This window comes from Heterocephalus glaber, unplaced genomic scaffold (assembly GCF_053883595.1).
Source record: "Heterocephalus glaber isolate CG9 unplaced genomic scaffold, H.glaber_assembly_v1.0 deba00001613, whole genome shotgun sequence".
NCBI lineage: Eukaryota > Metazoa > Chordata > Mammalia > Rodentia > Bathyergidae > Heterocephalus > Heterocephalus glaber.
In genome coordinates this window covers 38,796,414-38,815,701 of record NW_028258384.1, presented here as the reverse complement: position 1 = coordinate 38,815,701, position 19,288 = coordinate 38,796,414, and the positions used below count along the sequence as shown (strand labels likewise).

Sequence of the window (19,288 nt, the reverse complement as noted above, 5' to 3'; positions counted from 1 at the left end):
ACCCCAGCCTGGGCAATTCAGTGAGATTGTCTTAAAATTTAAAATTTTTTAAAAAGCAGTTGGAGATGTAGCTTGGCACTCCTTGGGTTCAATCTCCGGTACTGCAAAATCAAAAACATAAAACCCAAACAGCCAATCTTGAGCAAAAAGAACAAAGCTGGTAACATCTCAGTCACTGATTTCAAAACATATTATAAACGGTAATCAAAACAGCACTGTAACAGCACAAAAAGAGATATGCTAGGCATGGTGATACATGCCTATAATACTAGCACTCTGTGAGGCTGAGGCAGAAGGAACCCAAGTTTGGGCCCAGCCTAGGAAATTCAAGACCCTGTTTCAAAATAAAAAAGACTGGGAATCTAGCTCAGTGTGAAGGCCCTGGATTCAATCTCCAGTACCACAAAAACAAACAAAAAACCAGATATGCTGACCAATATAACGGAATACAAAGCCCAGAAAGAAAACCATACATGTATAGTCAATTGATTTCAACAAAGATGCCAAGAATATACAATGAGGAAAGGTTAGTATCTTTAATAAATGCTACTGAAAAAACTGGCTATCCAGTATCCAGATGCAGAAAAAGGAAATTGGATCTTTATTTTATAACATACATAAAAATCAACTCCAAGATGGGAGTAGTAGTGCATGCTTGTAATCCCAGCACTGTGGTAGGCTGAAGCAAGAAAATTCCAAATCCAAGCCCAACCTGAGCAGTTTAGCAACTTAGTGAGCCTTTGTCTCCAAGTTAAAATAAAAAGTACTGGGTACATAGCTCAGTGTGAATATCCTGGATTCAATCTCCAGTATCACAGAACAAAAAAAAAAATCAACTCCAAATGGATTAAAGGTTTAAATATAAAACCTGAAACCTAGACGAAAATGGGAAATAGTCTAGGGAACATTTTTATGATCCCCAAAAAGCACAGGGAACAAAAGCAGAAACAAAGACGATGGGATCAAACTAAAAATCTTCAGCAAAACAAGGGAAACAATTAACAAAATGAAGAGACACAGGAGAGAATTCTTATGCCACGCATCTAATGAGAGGGTAATATCCAAAATGTGTAAGGAAATCAACTCAATAGCAAGAAAAAGCTATTTAAAAAATAGGCAAAACCCCAGAACAGATACTTCTCAAAAGAAGACATACAAATGGCAAACAGCTACACATGAATATATGCTGAGCATCATTAAGCAGATAAATGTAAATTAAAATCAATGAGATACCATTTTACATCCATTAGGATGGCTTTTAACAAAAAGATCAAAGTATTAAGAAGGATGCAATGTAAAGGAAATGCTTGCATATTGTTGGCAGGAATGTGAATTAGTGCATCTATTACATAAAATAGTATGGAAGTTCCTCTAAAAACTAAAAATATTAACTACACATGAATCAGTAATTCTACTTCTGGATATATACCAAAGGAAATGAAATCAGTATCAAGGGGTTTGCAACTTCCATGGTCACTACACCACTACTCACAATTGACAAGATAATGGAATCAATCCAAGTGTCCACCAATAGATGAAGAAAATGTGTATATGTACAATGAAATATGATTTAGCTGTAAACAGGAAGTCTAGACATTTCTGGCATGATGAAACTGAAGGATGTTATGCTAAGTGAAATAAGGCAGGCACAGAAAGATTTGTATATGGAATCTAAAGTTCAGCTCAAATAGAGTAAAACAATGGTTACCAGAGGTTGGAAATAGGGTTGAGGGGTGAGATGGAGAACAGATAGTTGGTTAAATGGTACAAAGTTTCAGACAGAAAATGAGGCATACTCTGAGATCTATTGCACAGCAGAGTGATTACAGATAATCATAATATATATTTCAAAATAACTAAGTTTCAAATGTCTCACCATGAAAAATGATAGATATATTAACTTGATGTAATCATCCCACACTGTATACAGAGAGTAAAACTTAAGACTGTACTTTTCAAAAGGATATAATTATGAATTGTTGATTAAAATTAATTTTAAAAATCTCTTCTTCCTTGTAGGAAGCCTAGAAAAAGTCAAAATTTAAAAACAACCAATTTGAGCACACTATTCAACTATTCAGAAAGCATTAAATATAATAGGGTGACCTATAAGAAGATCAGAGATAGAGAAGAGTAGGACATAGGAATGCTGTTACTTATAAGCCTTGTAGAATTAGTTAACAGTTTAAATTGCTTACATGTATCACCTTAACTAAAAAATTAAACTGAAGAATTGTATTGTTATTGAACGAAAACAGAATAGCATAATAAACTGCAAAAATAAGTAAACTTTTACATCTACGAGACCTCTTATTTTACAAATGAGTAGGTTTCAAATAATTACAAGACTTGTTCAATTTTCACATCCAATCAGTAATTATGCTGGAACTAAAACTGTACAAAATCTCCAGATGTTTGCACAATTATTATAAAGAATCACATACCAAAGCAGAAAAGATAAAAACAAAAGCTGAAAATGATAAAGTATAGGTTACATTCTACAACTTAATACAATCAGTAGGATTTTTTTTTAAAAAGACCTGTGGGATAATGCCAACTTCATCTTGTACGGAACAGAAGTAATTTCAAAGGTATTTAATGTTGTCCTTTCATATACAAATATACAGTACTTGCAATCCCAGTTCACTATTTTCCACAGCAAAGTACTCCAATCCTGTAAAACTCTAGAATAGTGATTAAGTTGAAGTCTTGTTAAAAAGATTACTTTTGGCCAGATATTCCAATTCAGTAGTCTGGCATGGATACCAAGAATCTGCTTTTCTAACAAGTACCCATTTCATTCTGATACTGCTGGTCCAGAGAATACCCTTTGAGCACTACCGCTCTAGAACAATGTATACCACAAGTTATTTTAGTGTTCCTAAAAAGATAATTTCAAGGAAAGGCCAAAATTTCAGTCAACACTACATATCCTAAATCTTATCTTTGAGATTCACAATGCCCATCAGTGATGTTAAGGGCCCTAAGGAATGTTTTGGAGCCACTGTTTGACCTGGCTTCTCCCAGTTTTTCCTCCAATGCTTCAAAGCTTGAGAGAAATTTTGCCCGCTAATGCTTCAAAGTTTGAGAAACGTTGCCCTAGACCTTTTTCTGCAGTTTAAACCTAAGACTGTTGGAATAATTATACGAGATACTGGATGTTCAGTGGTTATTGCCTGAGTGCCTAATTAAATATTAGTTAGCTGCTACCTGAAGTGATCCAGTAACTATTCTCTGCTCAAAAAAAATAACTGCTAGAACTATTTTTTATTTCTTCTTTCACTTAATAAACAGGGAAACTTTTAATAAAACATATGAATTCTAATGGTTTCAATTCTAAGATAATACTCCAGGTTTCAACCAATTTTTTTTTTTTTTTTTTTTTTTTGGGACATGGTCTCACTATGTTGTTCAGGCTGACCTTGAATTCACTATGTAGAGCTCAGAGTGCCCTGGACCTTGAGATCTCCTGCCTCCGCCTCTCAAGTGCTGGGATTATAAGTGTTCACCAACATGCCTGGCCAACCAAGTTGGGAGGGTTTTTTTTAAGGTTGAGACAGGGTCTCACTGTATAGCCCAGGCTAACCTAGAACAGCAACCCTCCTGCCTCAGCCTCCTGAGTGCTGGGATTATACATGTGCACCACCAAACCCAGCTTCTTTTTTGGGGGGGGACAGGGTCTCACTAAGTAGTTCAGGCTAACCCTAAACTATGTATTCCAGGCTGGCCTCAAACTCGCAGTGATCCTCCTGCCTCACCCTCTCAAATGCTGGGATTACAGGCATGTGCCACACCTGGCTGGGAGTCATTTTTAAAAGCACATTATCATCTGTGACAAACAAAGTATAGTTGTAGATATACAGCATATAACACAATGCTTTTATTATTTTAGTTTCTGAGGAGCATGAAAAGAGTGTTATATACTTGGTTTGCTCAGTTAAATTCTCGCCTATTCTTCATTGGTAAATGGAGAGGGCCTGGGTAACTCAGCTAAAGCCTCCATCTCAAAAAATAAAAAAGGAGGCGAGTGTGGTAGTGCATATAATCCCAACGCTCTGGGAAACTGAGACAGAGGATGGCAATCTTGAGGCCAACCTCAGCAACACAGCAACTTAGTGACACTGTCTCAAAATAAAAAATACAAAGGGCTGGGATTGTAGCTCAGTGTGCAGACCCTGGGCTAATTCCACAGTATTGCAAAATAAAATATTGAAAAGGAGTTAGGAGTGTAGCTCAGTGTAAAGGCCCTGGATTCAATCCCTCGTACTGCAATAAATAAACAGCAACCTAAAACCTCCAATAAGTTATATACAATTTGAATTAATTGGGACAGTCATCTGATCTCAAATATTTGGTCCCACTGTCCCCACAAATGATGGAAATTTGCTGAAAATTCAGTGCTCTATAATTACAAATTCCAGACCATTTCCCATCTCTTGGAGCCACAGATGGCATAAAACTCTTGAGCTGTTTTCTCATTTGCAAAATGGAATATCAACAATTTCATAGGGCTACTATAAACACTAAGTGAGTTCATAGGTATAAAATGTTCTGAATAGTACCTAATATGCACTAAGAATTCACAAGTGTCAATCAAACCTAATTTATCCCCTACTCCCCCATAAAAATGTTACTATTTTGTACAGCAGAAAACTGATCACCCAATGGCTATCATGGACACTCATTACAAATCTTTTCCAAAAATCAATGTAAAATCTGTCCATGTGTCATTTCTCAAAATAAATGGAGATTTTCAGTCATCTCTACAAATCAGTGGGATTAAATGCTTATGCCCTAATAAAGGGCCAAGAAAATCACCTATATTACTGAGTCATTCCTCACTTTAGTCTTAGCTTTTTTATACTGTCTTTGTGCCTATATATGATTTACCTTTAAAAGTATACAAACTAGAAGTATCTAAAATCAAACATCTAATAGTACTTTTTAGAGACATTTAAATGTTCCAGAATCCTACATCAAGTTCATTGGTTTGACTATCTTACAACAAAATCCTTCCAGCTTTTTTTCTTCCCAAATGTAAGCAACATTACCTAAAATCCCTAATTCTCAAGGCTGTCTCATAAGATCACATCACTTTTTATCTATTCCAACATCAGAAAGTATTAGGTGTCTACTTCTGAACCTGTCCATGGTATGGGCTTCCAAATATGCTAATTCTTTATACTTGGAAACTTAATACCACTAACAGAAAACTGCTAAACAAATTATACTGCACTTACTGACCTAAGAACCTAAAGCCATACCGTGTAATGAAACCAGATTTATATTGTAAAATACATCAAATAGAAATTTTATTGACATTTTTCGTAAGGACCAGTAAGATGTGTAACCTTGGAATTTCTTAGCCTAGCTCCACATATTCAAAATTTGTGGCTTGTACTAAATTTTCTTCAGACCTAAAGTCTTCAATTCTTTGTCTTAATTCATTTATCAATCCTACCCAGAGCATTTTTCTACATTCCAAAAAAACTCAGGAATCACAGGTTTCTAAGTCCTAAATAAGGTTGTGATACAAGTGTGAAATTCCTGCTAAAACAAAGAACTAAAAAATTAAAAAATAAACCTTCCTTGGAAGGGACAAGTAGTTGACAAGATATATCATGTACAGGTACAAACTCCCTTTGATAAATACAATCGTTACATATATTTAAATTGTACCAATAAAATTTTAAAAATCTATAAACAAAAAGCTTACATGTGTATTACAGTATAATAGAAAAAAACACAAGACTGAGTGTCAAAGTGCTGCTTTTAGGGGCAGGAGTTTTGTTTTTGAGACAGGTTCTCACTTTGTACTCTGGGCTGGCCTTGAACTAGGTATACAGCCCAGGCTGGCCTTGAACTTGTGATACTCCTGCCTCCAAGGCCTACTGAGTGGTGGGATTACAGGCATGTGCCACCTTGCCTGGCTGCTCTTCCAAAAGCTGTTATTTTAGGCAAATTATAACCTCTAACCTCTCAACTAAGAAACCATGGGACTGGATGAAAAATTCTTGAGAATCCCTGCCAAATCAAAAAAAAATCTGAAGTACCCTTTGATATAAAATATAAAATTCCACAGAAGTGTCAAGATGTTACTACACACAACTGACATCATGGCTTAAATCTCTTTTAAATGAAATAATGAAAGGTAGATCATATATTATTTCAGAAAAACAAAAAACATTTGGGGGTCCATTGCTTTTCTTAGTTTGCCTAATGTTCGAGTAGACATTGGTTAGCCTTCTGGCCACAAAATAAAGAATGAATGACCAACATAACCTTTTATGCCACAATTTTTCTCGAAATGAGAAAAACATTTCTAAAAGAGGGCCCATGAAACATTTAAGATATTCTCCCTGGATTTGAAAAAGATCTTTTCTAAAACATCATTATAATATTAATATACAATTATGATTATGGTGTTGTGAATTCTCAACTATGCAGACATGGATTACTCACTTTTTAGATTACTCTCAGCAAATTTTTAATCCAAGTTGGCTTCCTCCTGCTACCCAGAGTACTTCTCAGCCACCACCTTCTACCATTAGTAAAGAATTTATCTTAATAGAAGCCTAAGTAAAACACAACCAGGAAAATAAATCTACAAAAACATTACATAATACATCCCAAGTAAAATGTTTGAAACATTTACCATTTTGGGATAATTGAAAGTAGATCTGTACAGCAAATGTTCTATTTTCATGGATAAAGTATACCTAAACTTTGACCAGAGAACTATGGATACATGGGGATAATCTACCTTGAAAGTCTTAAGACTACATATTCTAATTAGAAAGAATTTTGCAATGTGCCTATCTCATCATATGAATTCTAAAACCATGTATTTATGCCATCATATACATCATTTATTATTCATTTGGAAAACTATTATAAGCACATAAATTGTCAAATTTTCTGTTACAGTAAATGTTTATCATTGTGAGAGGCTATCTTTAAATGTTAACGTGTAAGTCCATTTTTATTCTTCTCAATTTCCTAAAGCTTCGATACTGGGCAAGATTTTGTCACTGTATTTTAGAGGGGAAAAAATGAACATATCCACCTCACTCTACTCCTCAGGATAAAGATTTTCCCAAGTACACAACTAACTTGGATCATCATTTTTAGGCAATTACTGACCTTTTTTATTTCAGAGCACAACCCATTATTTATACTTCCTTTAAAAAAAACTGGTTCCTTGGATTATGAAGCTAAAGATGCTGGTTCTCATGCAAAATATTTTTAAAGTTTTTACTGTTTCAGTTTTTTACTCTAAGGAACATCAAACTATATTTGTGATTCTTGCTAGTGTTTTCACATTTCATTTTTTCACAATGCCAAATCCATTTGGGATTCTAGGACCAAACCTCTGAATCCACATTACATACTGAAGATTAAGGAAATCTAGTATGTTTACTAAATTTCAATTAGGATTTGGACCTAAATGCAATGTTCACACCATAAAATTTCCCATACACTGTATAGATGTAGGAAACTTATTTATATTATTCTACAAATATAGATTATGTATTTAATTTGATTTAATCACATTTCATAGATTAGATTTGGGGGTATTTTTAAAGTGTTGAGAATTTAATGTTTATTTTTGTAATCCAACAACTTTATCCAAAAATGCAGAAAATTTTTCTGGCTGGCCAGGAGGATAACATTTCAGTGTTGATAAGTCCATTGATTGTAACAGCCCAGGAAGCATGCTAAAACAAAAGAAGAAAAGCATTAGGTAACATGGGAGAAAATTTCATAATTCATCTGCTGTCCACTTGATGACTAAAGCCAACCTCTAAGAAAACACTGATGCTTCTTAAACTGTACAGGTGAATTTTTATGTATTTTATTATAGGTATATAGACTAAAATTATTATAAGAATATTGTAATATGTCAATATGAATTCAACAGATACTTTATCTCTTAATTGAAATATTTCAGAAATGTTACTTCAGAAAAAATGTGTTCACATGGCTTTGTAATACTTCTCAAAACTAGGCAGATATGACATGAAATTTCTCAAAACTGGGTAGACATGAAAACATGAAACTATTACTTCAGAAATTTACTTCCACCAGCCATACCACCAATCAGCCTAGGCTTGGGGAATATAAATGATTTGCCTAAAATGAAAATAAAACCAATTATTGATCTGAACACTTTCATATATTTGGCTTTCCTGAAATTAATGTAAGAATTCTAAATGAATAAATTGGAATGGATAAAATATGGTATTAATACATAATGGAGTACTACTTTGCCATAAAGGATAAATGACTTATTTGTAGGAAAATGGGTACACTTTGAGACTATAATGTTAAGTGAAATAAATCAGACACACAAGCTTAAATATCACATAGTTTCTCTTATATGAGAAACCCAAAATATATATACAAAACAAAATAAAACACAGTTAATAGGAAACAGGGAGATAGATCTTTTGCAAAAAGGAAGGGGACCAAGAGATAAAGGGATCCCAGAAGGGGATGAAAAAAGAATTCAGATGTGTTATGTACATATATCAACTCCCCATGATGTATGTGGCCATTATGTGCTGCAAATATGTACTAATAAAAAGTTAAAAAAATGAATGAATAAATGAATTGGAGACTTGTATAGTTTCCTTTTCAGCCTGAGTATAAACTCAGGATATGTTTGTAAAATCAATGTTTTCCCTTTTACGATGTATGAGGTCTGATAAAAATGCAGATGTTCACTTTTAAAAATGTATTACACTAAAAGATATTGTTATCAATACCTTTCAAAATATTCTCCCTTACTATGAACACTTTTATCCCATCATTCTTGCCATTTTCTGAAGAAGTTCTAGAAGTCATCTTTTGTGTCTTTAGTTGTGCTGTCCTGGCTGCCTCAATGTCCTGAGTCAATGCAAAACATTTATCTTTCATAGTCATTTTGATTTTGGAGCAGAGCTAGAAGTTGCTCAGTGCCATATTCAGATGAGAACAGACTATAATGTTTTTATGAGCCTGCCTTTACATTGGATGGCACTTGGTAACAGCATTCACCATTATGTTTTTAATCACTCCTCCTAAAGACACTCAGAGGACCTTCCAAAGAGGACATATTGCTTCAGAAAGCAGTAAGAAGGATGGAATTCAGTGTGTTCAAAGTGAGGGGGGATTGTTTTAAAGATGATTAAGAGCAATGTGTCTTAGTGTAATAAATGTCCTTTAAATATTCACCATATATTTTGATTGCCCTTTGTATCACATAAAAGCTAATTTAACATTTTGAATGAAAATACTCAACAAAAGCATCTGGAAACATTGCCTTGCATACAGCAGTTAGGAAGGTGGGAATCTAGTACTCTCTAGAAAATAGTATCAACTCCTAACAATATCAACCACCCACAGGCAGCTATGCCCATTATCTGAAGCATACATAATTTTAATTATGTAGCTTTTCTTCTAAAGTCTTGCAATACTTCACAAGACCCTGCTTTCCCTCTCTTCCATCAGTACAGAGATGAGGACAGCAACAATTTTTTTTTTTTTTTTTTTTTTTTTGGTACCGGGGATTGAACTCAGGACCTTGTGCTTGCGGGCCGGGCAGGCGGTGGCACCACTGAGCTAAATCCCTGGCCCTTACAGCAACAATTTTATTCCCAAAACAATGAGTGAATCGGTCTCCTTCCAACGAGTATAGGAATCCTTTTTTTTTTTCACTGATGCATACTGAGTGCCTACAAAAATGTCTGGTACATAATAGGTGCTGAATAAATATCTAATGAACAAATAAGTATTTACTAAGCACCTAAGGAACAAATCAGAAAAATTAAAATAAAAGCTTATTATGCTCTAAATAGTTTCTTCTAGGCATTCCTATTTTAAAATTAACTTCAACTTACTATAACAGAAAAATACATATATAAAATTAAGACTTCATCAGGTATTTAGTTTTTAAAACACAAAAGTAGGTTAAGTTTTAAAGTCAAACAATTGGGAATTACTGACCTGGCCCTTTGGCAAGCTTCTAGTGTCTCAAGGAAGAACTAACAGAAAACAAAACAGCAATTTTCTTCATCCTTCTATTGTGATGTTGATCAGTTCTTGTTGAATTCTAATATACCTCTAGAAAATAATATTCCTTACCATAAAGTAATTCTCTGCTTAAAAGGCTCCAAAGGCTTATCATTATACATAGAATCAGAATTACTACATGAGCTATCCCCTCCCAGCCTTCATAGTATACTCTCCCTTGTTCACTATGCTCCCTTGCTCACTATGCTCCTGCCACATTAACCTTACCTCTGTTTCTCAAATGCACTAGGCTTTTAAAATTGCTATTCCTCTGCCTCTCAGAGCTTCACATGACTGGCTCTTCTCTGTAATTCAGGTCTCACTTCAAATGTCATGAATTTTGTCAAGTCTTCTCTGATGATTCTGCCTAGTGTTTACTCCAACTATCACATCACTCTGTCTTACTTTCTTTGTAGCATTACTCTGTCGTGTGAAATTCTACCACTACAAAATAAGTACCAGGAGAGCAATGGACTATATCCCTAGCACTTAAAATCAGTGCCTGCTACATTTCAGCTGCAACTGGATAAATGAGTACATTAAATTTAAAGATTCCAAAGAATTTTAAGGGAAAAACCTTAATTGAAATCAAATGCTTTTCTTGAAAATCTAAATAATGAACTCTAAAAAGTAGTTTCTCAGAAATGTGTACACATGTATGAACACACACATACTCACATGCTCTCACATATTCACATGCAAAGAGATGGCCACAGATACAGAAAAAAAAAAACAGCACAGATTGAAGTCAAAGTAGAAGTAAATGAAAGGGTGTTATAAGAAAATCAAAGTATGTTTAAGTGTTAGAAGATAGGAAGTAAAACAGACAAATTGAGTTAGGTAAGTGCATAAGAACAGCTAGTGAAGAATTTGGGAAAGAGATGAAATAATCAGTCTTTAGTATACCTGCAGGTACAGCAGAAGAAATGCCCCTCTTTGTGTAGCTGCTTTGCCAATTGCAGCTGATGATTGTTCATCAATTTTTCATTTACAACTACCACAAGTGGCTTGCCTTTTTCCAGAGTCTCCAAACAGCTTCCTGCACCTATGTAAATAAATTTAATACAATTTTTTTAAAAGTAGTCTACCAAACTTTATAGTTAGAACTCTCAATTTGACTAAAAACTTTTCAATTATACATTCAAAAATGACAAAAGCATACTTAAACCTGACTTAAAATATATTTTTTTAAATCACTGCTGACCATATGGCCCATGATTCAGTACTATGCTACCTGCTCACTAGTGGTATCTCTGGCTGTGGCCTTGAATCCAAGTATGATTCAAGGTCAACATACTGTACACAAAACTATGCAGTCATCCATGTATATTGTCAGGTTCTACATCTTCTAATTCAGTCAATGGTGGATTGAAAATACTCAGAAAAAAACTACACTTACACTAAATGTATACATTTATTGGTCATTATTCCCTAAATAATTCAGGGTAACAACTACTTACTGGTGTTTTCATTGTATTACATAGAATGAGAAATCTAGCAATGATTTAAAGTATACATGAGGATGTGTGTAGGTCATGGGCACGTGGCTGTTTTATTTAAGGGGCTTTGGCATCCCCAATTTTGTATCCTCAGGTGTCCTGGAACCAATCCCCTGTGGATACCAAGAGACAATTGTAGTAAATAGAGAAAACGCAAGCCTCCAACCACAGGCACCAATTAAACCACTCTTTGTGAGTCTATCTGTGAGGTACCACCCCTATGATAGTTAAGGCTAAAACTCCCTGAATACGTAGGCATATATTATTAGGATGGGTTCAATTTTGAAATCAAAAGTCATCTAGACATTTTAAATGGGAGTAAAGAAGCTGTTGGTAGATAAAATCCTTTTTTGAATATCCTATGCTAGGATAAGAAGAACAGATTCCAGTACTAGACTGTTACCTGTTCACCATTTACTTACTGGCTGGATATGTTACTTAACCTCTCTTTGTCTCAGTTTTTTCATTTCTAAAATAGAGATATTTATATTTAGTTCTCAGGATCATTTGGTAGGATTAAATTAGTTAAAACACAAAGCATTAGAGCAACGCCAAAAGTTTCATTAGCTATTATACTACATATTTTTAATTACTCATCTATTGGTAATGTCTGCTTCTAAGGACTTTTCTCTCCTCAAAGTAGACTTTTTAAAAACCAAGAGACACCCTCCACACACACAGTGGTTAAAAGTGTAATGTTCCCCAAAGCTATTCTAAAAGTACTGGAAGTTTCATTAGATACTTGTACAGGTACTGGAAGATCATCCGGCTGGTTCTCTAAAGAGTATGTGGTTGCTAAAGAATATTTTTTAGGGCCAGGGATTTAGCTCAGTGGTTCCACTGCCTGCCTCGAAAGTGCAAGGTCCTGAGTTCGATCCCCGTTACCAAAAAAAGAGTATATTGTTTTGCCGGGGATTTAGCCGCCGCCTGCCCCGCAAGTGCAAGGACCCGAGTTCGATCCCTGGTACCAAAAAAAAGAATATTTTTCACGGTGTTTATTTCACATTCATACTCAATAGAAATATAAAAAAAAAGTCTCTCAAATCCAATTTCTCTATGACCAACTCGATCAATCCTTTTAGATCTAAGCCCACGTACTAATTTCAGGTTGACGATTTTTACATGTCATTACGAAAACATCTTGCCCCTCGGTGTTAGGGTTTCTTATTGTAAAGTCAGGCTACAGAGATTAATTTCCCAACTTTCTCTTTCTCAGAAATGCTAAATTTTTTCCACCAAAGTTCTCAATTCTTATATTCAAATAATTACATTCAACAAGGCCACTGCGAATTTATCCTGTAAAATACACATTTAATGATTTTATTTTACCACGAAAAAATTCAAGTATGTTATTGTTTATCAAAAGCTGAACCTTAAGATTCTAAAACATTTACCTGCGTGACTAATAACAAGATCTGCTCTCTGAAGATCTTCTTGCAAGGAATCTTTGTACCTGTAAACGTCCAGAGTAAAGGACTCAGTGCTGAATGGTTCGGGCACCACCGTTCCTCTACCAATTTGGAGAGTAAGTCGGCTGTAACCGAGGCTCTTGAAGATCTAAAACCGGAAATAAGAAAACGCGCGGGCCTTTTAAATTGGCTTCTGTAAGAACAGCAGTAACAACAAACCTTAAAGTCGGTATTCAGATCGAAACAGGAGCGGCCAAACAGCCTGCCCGCGGCCAATTTTAGGCAGTTTTCAAAACGAACGCTCTTCTCCCGTCCCGGCCCTACACCGAACCTCCGGGGCCCCAATGAATCTAAGGACCGACCGGGCTCACGGAGTTGGGAAAGAACTGGGCCCGCTAAAATGAGAGGCGAAAAAGACTTCGTGGAGACGGCGTCGCAAACTACGGGGGAACCCGGTCTGGTTCGGACTTTTGGGCTGAGCGGGGAGAAGCCCGAGCCCTGCCTCAGGAGACGTGGCACTGCGGGGCCGCCGCCCGCCAGGCGACAGGCACGGACCGGACCGGCGCGCGGACAGAGAGCGAGTCCGGGGGCGGCCGCACGACCCGCGCGCGACTCCCACGCAGAGCGGAACCAGAGCCCCAGCCGAAGTTCGGAGGGGCGGAGCCCTTGGAAGGAGGGTCCCGGGGGAGAAGCGCACAGGAGAGGAGGAGCCAAGAAAGGAAAGGGAAGAGCGGCTAGGAGAGGCGGCAGGGTAGCGGGAAGAGGAGGCGGAGGAGGCCCGGCAAGAGGACGGCAGGACCTAAAGTAGAGCTGCGGAGACTACTTTCGGGACGCTGTGATCAGGCAAGGTTACCAAGTCTAGCGGTAAAGCCAGAGGCGGTGAGCGACCAGCAAAGCGCGGCTAGGCTAGCCGCAGCGCTCTCGACTCCCCCACTCACACGAAGACTCTCCTGCGCCGACATACGTTCAATGAGCTCGTCGAAACTGGTGGTCCCTACAGTAACAAATACGCACTTCATCATGAGGGTTCTAACGCGTAATCGCGAGGGCCGGAAGTGACGTACAGGGGCTTCGGGCCGACACGCTCTGAAAGAGGCGGAAGTTCGTAGTGGCCCTGTGGGAGTGGCGGGGCGCGGGTTGTGTTGCCGGTGGGATGGAGCCAAAGGCTGCTGACAGGCCTCTGTGCCAGCCTGCGTTCTAAACTAGGCGTGGCCAGCCTGCAGACTGGGGCTTGGATACCCACGTTTGCCTGGACCCCAAAAAGTGAAGAGGAATTGTCTTGGGCCACATATAGGATAAGTAATATGGTTAATGTATATAACCAATGTTCGTTTTCAAAAAATATTTGTATTATAGCACAAGCATGTCCTTCAGCGAGCTGCTGCTTGGAGAAGGCTGATAGCACTTGGTGTATAGGGGCCCCAGAGACCTTCACCATAAGTGGGTAGGGGAATTGCCAAATGTAATTTTCTTTTTCACAAATAGTAGTTTAAAAAAAAAAAAGAACTACGGTAGGTATGGGTACAACATAGAGAAGTTTGGGATTGTTTCACGATGAAAATTTTGCATTATGATACCACAACTATGCATAGTTCTTGCTCTTGCCCACCCTATGCATTGGTTGGGGTGGGGTGGGGTGGCACTTAAGCTTTTTTTAGACAGATCTTATTATGTATTTAAAGATTGGCTTTTAAAACTCACCACAAATCCCTTTTCTTCCTTTTTAGTACATGTGCTGCAGAAGCAAGCGCTAAACCCCATCATAAATCTCTTTCTCAGTAAATTCCTTTTGGCTCAGAACAACCATTAAATAGTTTTAAATTGTTTGTATGTCACTTGAATTTGAGGTACCTACTTCAAATGCTTCCATGGACAGCTTTTCATCTCCTGCTTTGTCTTTTTTTTTTTAAATTAAATTCTTTTATTGGTACATTGTAGGTATACAACACAATCACATTTCTCATTGGGAATTGTACCTTTACATAATGCATCTTGGTTCTTATTTTTTCCCCATTCCTAGCCCTCTCTTCACGCCCTCCACCCTTCCCTATTTACAAAGACTTTATTTCCATTTTTTCCATTTCTCAGCATTTGTCCTTTCCCTTCTTTCCTTTCCCCTGCCCCTCCCACTACCCCTACACCTTTGGACCTTTTCTTCCTATTTTACATTTTCAATTATTCATTCTAATCATTGGTACATTTTAGGTATACAATATAATGACATTCATCATTGGAAATTTGCACCTTTACATAGTCTCTCTTGGTTCTTATTTTTCACCCTTGCCCAGCCCTCCCTTCAACCCCTCCATTCTTCCCTATTTACAAAGATTTTGTTCCTATTTTTCCATTTTCTCATATTAATCCCATTCCCTTCTATCCTTTCTTCTAGCCTTCCCACTTCCTTCCCCTTTGCCCCTTTTCTTCCTATTTCACATTACCTATTATACATTTAGTCCTTATTTACACTTTCAGTTTCTCACACCAGAGAAACTATTTGGAATTTATTCATGTGTGTCCTATTTATTTCACTTAAGAGTGTTGCCTCAATGTGCATCCACTTAGCTATAAATGTCTCTAATTTCTCATTTTTTATGGCTGAGTAGTACTCCATTTCATTAAAAAGCCCACATTTTCTTATCCAGTCTTCAGTTGATGGGCATTTGGGCAGTTTCCAAGTTTTAGCTATTACAAACTGTGCTGCTATGAACATGGACGCACATATATCACTGTGGTATGATTCTTTTAATTCTTTGGGGAAGATCCCCAGCAGGGGAATAGTGGGGTCAAATGGGACTTCCAGTCCTAGTTCTTTGAGGTATCTCCATGCTGATTTCCACAGTGGTTGCATCAGTCTACACTCCCACCAGCAGTGGAGCAGGGTTCCTCTTTCCCCACAGCCCCTCCAGCATTTGTTATTGGTTGATTTCATGATAGCAGCCATTCTTTGTGGAGTGAAGTGGAATCTCAGCATTGTTTTCATTTGCAGCTCTCGAATGACCAGTGATGTTGAACATTTTTTCATGGATTTATTTGCTATTTCTACTTCTTTGTGTGAGAAATGTCTGTTCATTTCACATGCCCATTTTTAGATTGGGTCTTTAAATTTGGGAGGTCTGATCTTTTTAAGTTCTTTATAGATTTGAGATAGTAGACCTTTGTCTGAGGAAAAGCAGGGTGAAGATTTTTTCCCACATTGTGGGTTGTCTCTTCACACTGCTGGTGGTTTCTCTTGCTGTGCAGAAGACTTTTAATAAGAAGAGATCCCACTTGTTGATTGTTTGTGCTAGTTCATGGGCAACTGAGGTTTTGTTCATAAAATTTTTTCCTACACCAATGTCTCCAAGGGTTCTACCTAACCTCTGTTCCAACTGGTTCAGAGTTTCTATTTTAATATTTAGATCTTTAATCCATTTCGATTTTAGTTGAGTGCATGGTGAGAGATATAGGTCTAGTTTTAATCTTTTGCAAGTTGAAGCCCAATTTTTCCAGCCCCATTTATTAAAGAGGCTATCTTTCCTCCACTGAGGGTGTTTGGCTCCTTTGTCGAAGATGAGATGGCTGAGTGTGTCTGGTGTTGTTTCTGCATCTTCTAATCTGTTCCACTGGTCCTCAAGTCTGTTTCTTTGCCAGTACCATGCTGTTTTTATCACAGTAGCTTTGTAGTATAGTTGCAGGTTGGGGACTGTGATACCCCCTGCCATGTCTCTGTTACCTAGAATTGCTTTTGCTATTCTGGGTCTCTTCTTCTTCCAAATGAATTTTTGAATTGTTTTCTCAAGGTCCGTGAAGTATGCTGCTGGGATCTCAATTGGAATTGCATTAAATCTATATAGCAGTTTTGGAAGTATGGCCATTTTCACTATATTAATCCTTCCTACCCAAGAGCATGGGATGTCTGTCCATTTTCTGATATCATCTTCAATCTCTCTTTTCAGAGTGCTATAGTTTTCAGAGAAGAGGTCTTTGATTTCATTCGTTAGGTTGATTCCTACGTATTTCAGTTTGTTGGATGCTATTTTGAAAGGAATTGTTTGCCCTATTTCTCTCTCAGTGAGTCTGTCATTGGTGTAGAGGAAAGCTATTGATTTTTGTGTGTTGACCTTGTAACCAGCTACTTGACTGAATTTGGTTATTAAGTCTAGGAGACTTTTGGTGGAGTTCTTGGGGTCTTCTATATAGAGTATCATGTCATCTGCAAATAATGACAATTTGACTTCTTCATTTCCTATCTTTATTCCTTTTATTTCTTTCTCTTGTCTAATTGCTGTGGCTAATGTTTCCAGAACTATATTGAACAAGAGTGGTGATAGTGGACATCCTTGTCTTGTTCCTGATTTTAGTGTGAAGGATTTCAGTTTTTGGCCATTTAGTATGATATTGGCTGTTGGTTTTTCATAGATGGCTTCTATCAGTTTGAGGGAGAGACCATCTATTCCAATTTTTTGTATGGTTTTTGTCATAAATGTATGTTGGATTTTGTCAAATGCTTTTTCTGAGCCTATGGAGATAATCATGTGGTTTTTGTCCTTGGCTCTATTGATATAGTGTATTACATTAATTGATTTTCATATATTGAACCATCCCTTCATCCCTGGGATGAATCCCACTTGATCAGGGTGTGTGATCTTCTTGATGATCTTCTCCATTCTGTTTGCCAGTATCTTATTAAGGATTTTTGCATCTATGTTCATTAGTGAGATTGGCCTATAGTTCTCTTTTTCAGTTGGGTCTTTCTGTGCTTTGGGGATCAAGGTGATGCTTGCTTCCAGGAATGAATTTGGGAGTATTGCTTCCCTTTCAATTTCATTGAAGAGTTTAAACAGTAGTGGCAGCAGTTCCTCTCTAAATATCTTGTAGAATTCAGCAGTGAAGCCATCAGGGCCCGGGCTTTTCTTAGTTGATAAGTTTTTAATTACATTTTCAATTTCATTGGTTGATAATGGGTTGTTCAGAATTTTTAGGTCTTCTTCATTCAACTTTGGTAATTCATATGTATCTAGGAATCTGTCCATTTCTTCTGTGTTGTCCATCTTATTGGCGTATAGGTTCTGGAAGTAGGTATTGATGATCCTCTGGATTTCTGCTGGTTCTGTTGTAATTTCACCCTTTTCATTCCTAATTGCATGGATTTGGGCCTTTTCTTTCCTTTTTCTGACAAGGTTGGCTAAAGGTTTGTCAATTTTGTTGATTCTTTCAAAGAACCAACTCTTGGCTTCATTGATTTTTTTATATCATTCTCTTAGTCTCCATTGCATTGATTTCTCCTCTGATCTTTATAATTTCCTCCCTTGTATGAGCTTTGGGGTTGTCCTGCTCTTCTTTTCCTAGAAGCTTGAGGTTCAGCATCAGGTTGTTTAATTGGGCTCATTCTGTTTTCCTAATATGTGTATTCACTGCTATGAATTCCCTCGTAAGACTGCCTTCATTGTGTCCCATAGATTCCGATATGTTGTATTGTCATTGTCATTTAATTGAAGGAACTGTCTGATTTCTTTAATTTCCTCTGTGACCCATTGTTTATTCAGAAGTGTGTTGTTCAATTTCCACGTGTTTATGAAATTTTTTGAGTTTCTTTTGCTATGGATCTCCAATTTCATTGCATTATGGTCTGATAATATACAGAGGATAACTTCAATTCCTTTGCACTTACTTAAACATGTTCTATGTGTGAGTATGTGGTCTATTTTGGAGAATGACCCATGTGCAGCTGAGAAGAATGTGTATTCTGATTTTGTGGGGTGGAAGACTTGGTAAACATCTGTTAAATTCATTTGTTCAAGAGTTCGATTGAGTTCTAGTATTTCATTACTTATTTTTAGTCTAGTTGATCTATCTATTTGTGACAGTGGGGTGTTGAGGTCCCCCACTACAATTGTATTAGTGCATATATGACTTTTCATGTCTGTTAGTATTTGTTTTATATAGTTGGGTGCACTAGTGTTTGTTGCATAGATATTTATGATTGTCATCTCTTCCTCTTGGATTCTTCCCTTTACAAGGATGTAGTGTCCTTCTTCGTCTCTCTTAATCAGTGTTAGTTTGAAATCTACTTGATCTGCCAAGAGGATAGCTACTCCTGCTTTTTTCAGGTTCCTGTCGCATGCAGTATTGTTTTCCACCCTTTAACTTTCAGTCTAGGAGTTTCCTTTTGAATGAAGTGTGTTTCTTGTATGCAGAATATTGTTGGGTTTTGCTTCTTGACCCATTCTCCCAGTCTATTTCTTTTGATTGGTGAATTGAGACCATTAACATTGATGGTTATAACTGAAATGTATTGACTTGTCATTGCCATGACTTTTTCTTTTTGTTGGGTTCTCCCCATTTACA

At 37.0% G+C, this 19,288-nt stretch overlaps 1 protein-coding gene across 7 annotated transcripts in view; it reads right to left on the bottom strand.

Annotated features, from left to right (window-relative positions):
• Alg13 (ALG13 UDP-N-acetylglucosaminyltransferase subunit) overlaps window positions 1-14,054 on the bottom strand; it is an 82,696-nt gene extending 68,642 nt beyond the window's left edge. For 2 of the 7 annotated variants that reach the window (XM_004861422.3, XM_087196768.1), the window contains exons 1-3: window positions 13,900-14,054; window positions 12,947-13,109; window positions 10,960-11,098 (exon numbers count right to left, since the gene is read on the bottom strand). In XM_004861422.3, the coding sequence (XP_004861479.1) occupies window positions 10,960-11,098; window positions 12,947-13,109; window positions 13,900-13,983 (386 nt within the window). In that variant the 5' untranslated portion in view covers window positions 13,984-14,054. Of the gene's footprint in view, window positions 1-6,462; window positions 7,719-9,987; window positions 10,026-10,959; window positions 11,099-12,946; window positions 13,110-13,180; window positions 13,757-13,814 lie in introns of those variants that run through there. The other 5 variants (XM_021241561.2, XM_004861424.4, XM_013078345.3 and 2 more) reach the window with 5 other exon arrangements.
• Between the last annotated feature and the right edge of the window lie 5,234 nt (window positions 14,055-19,288).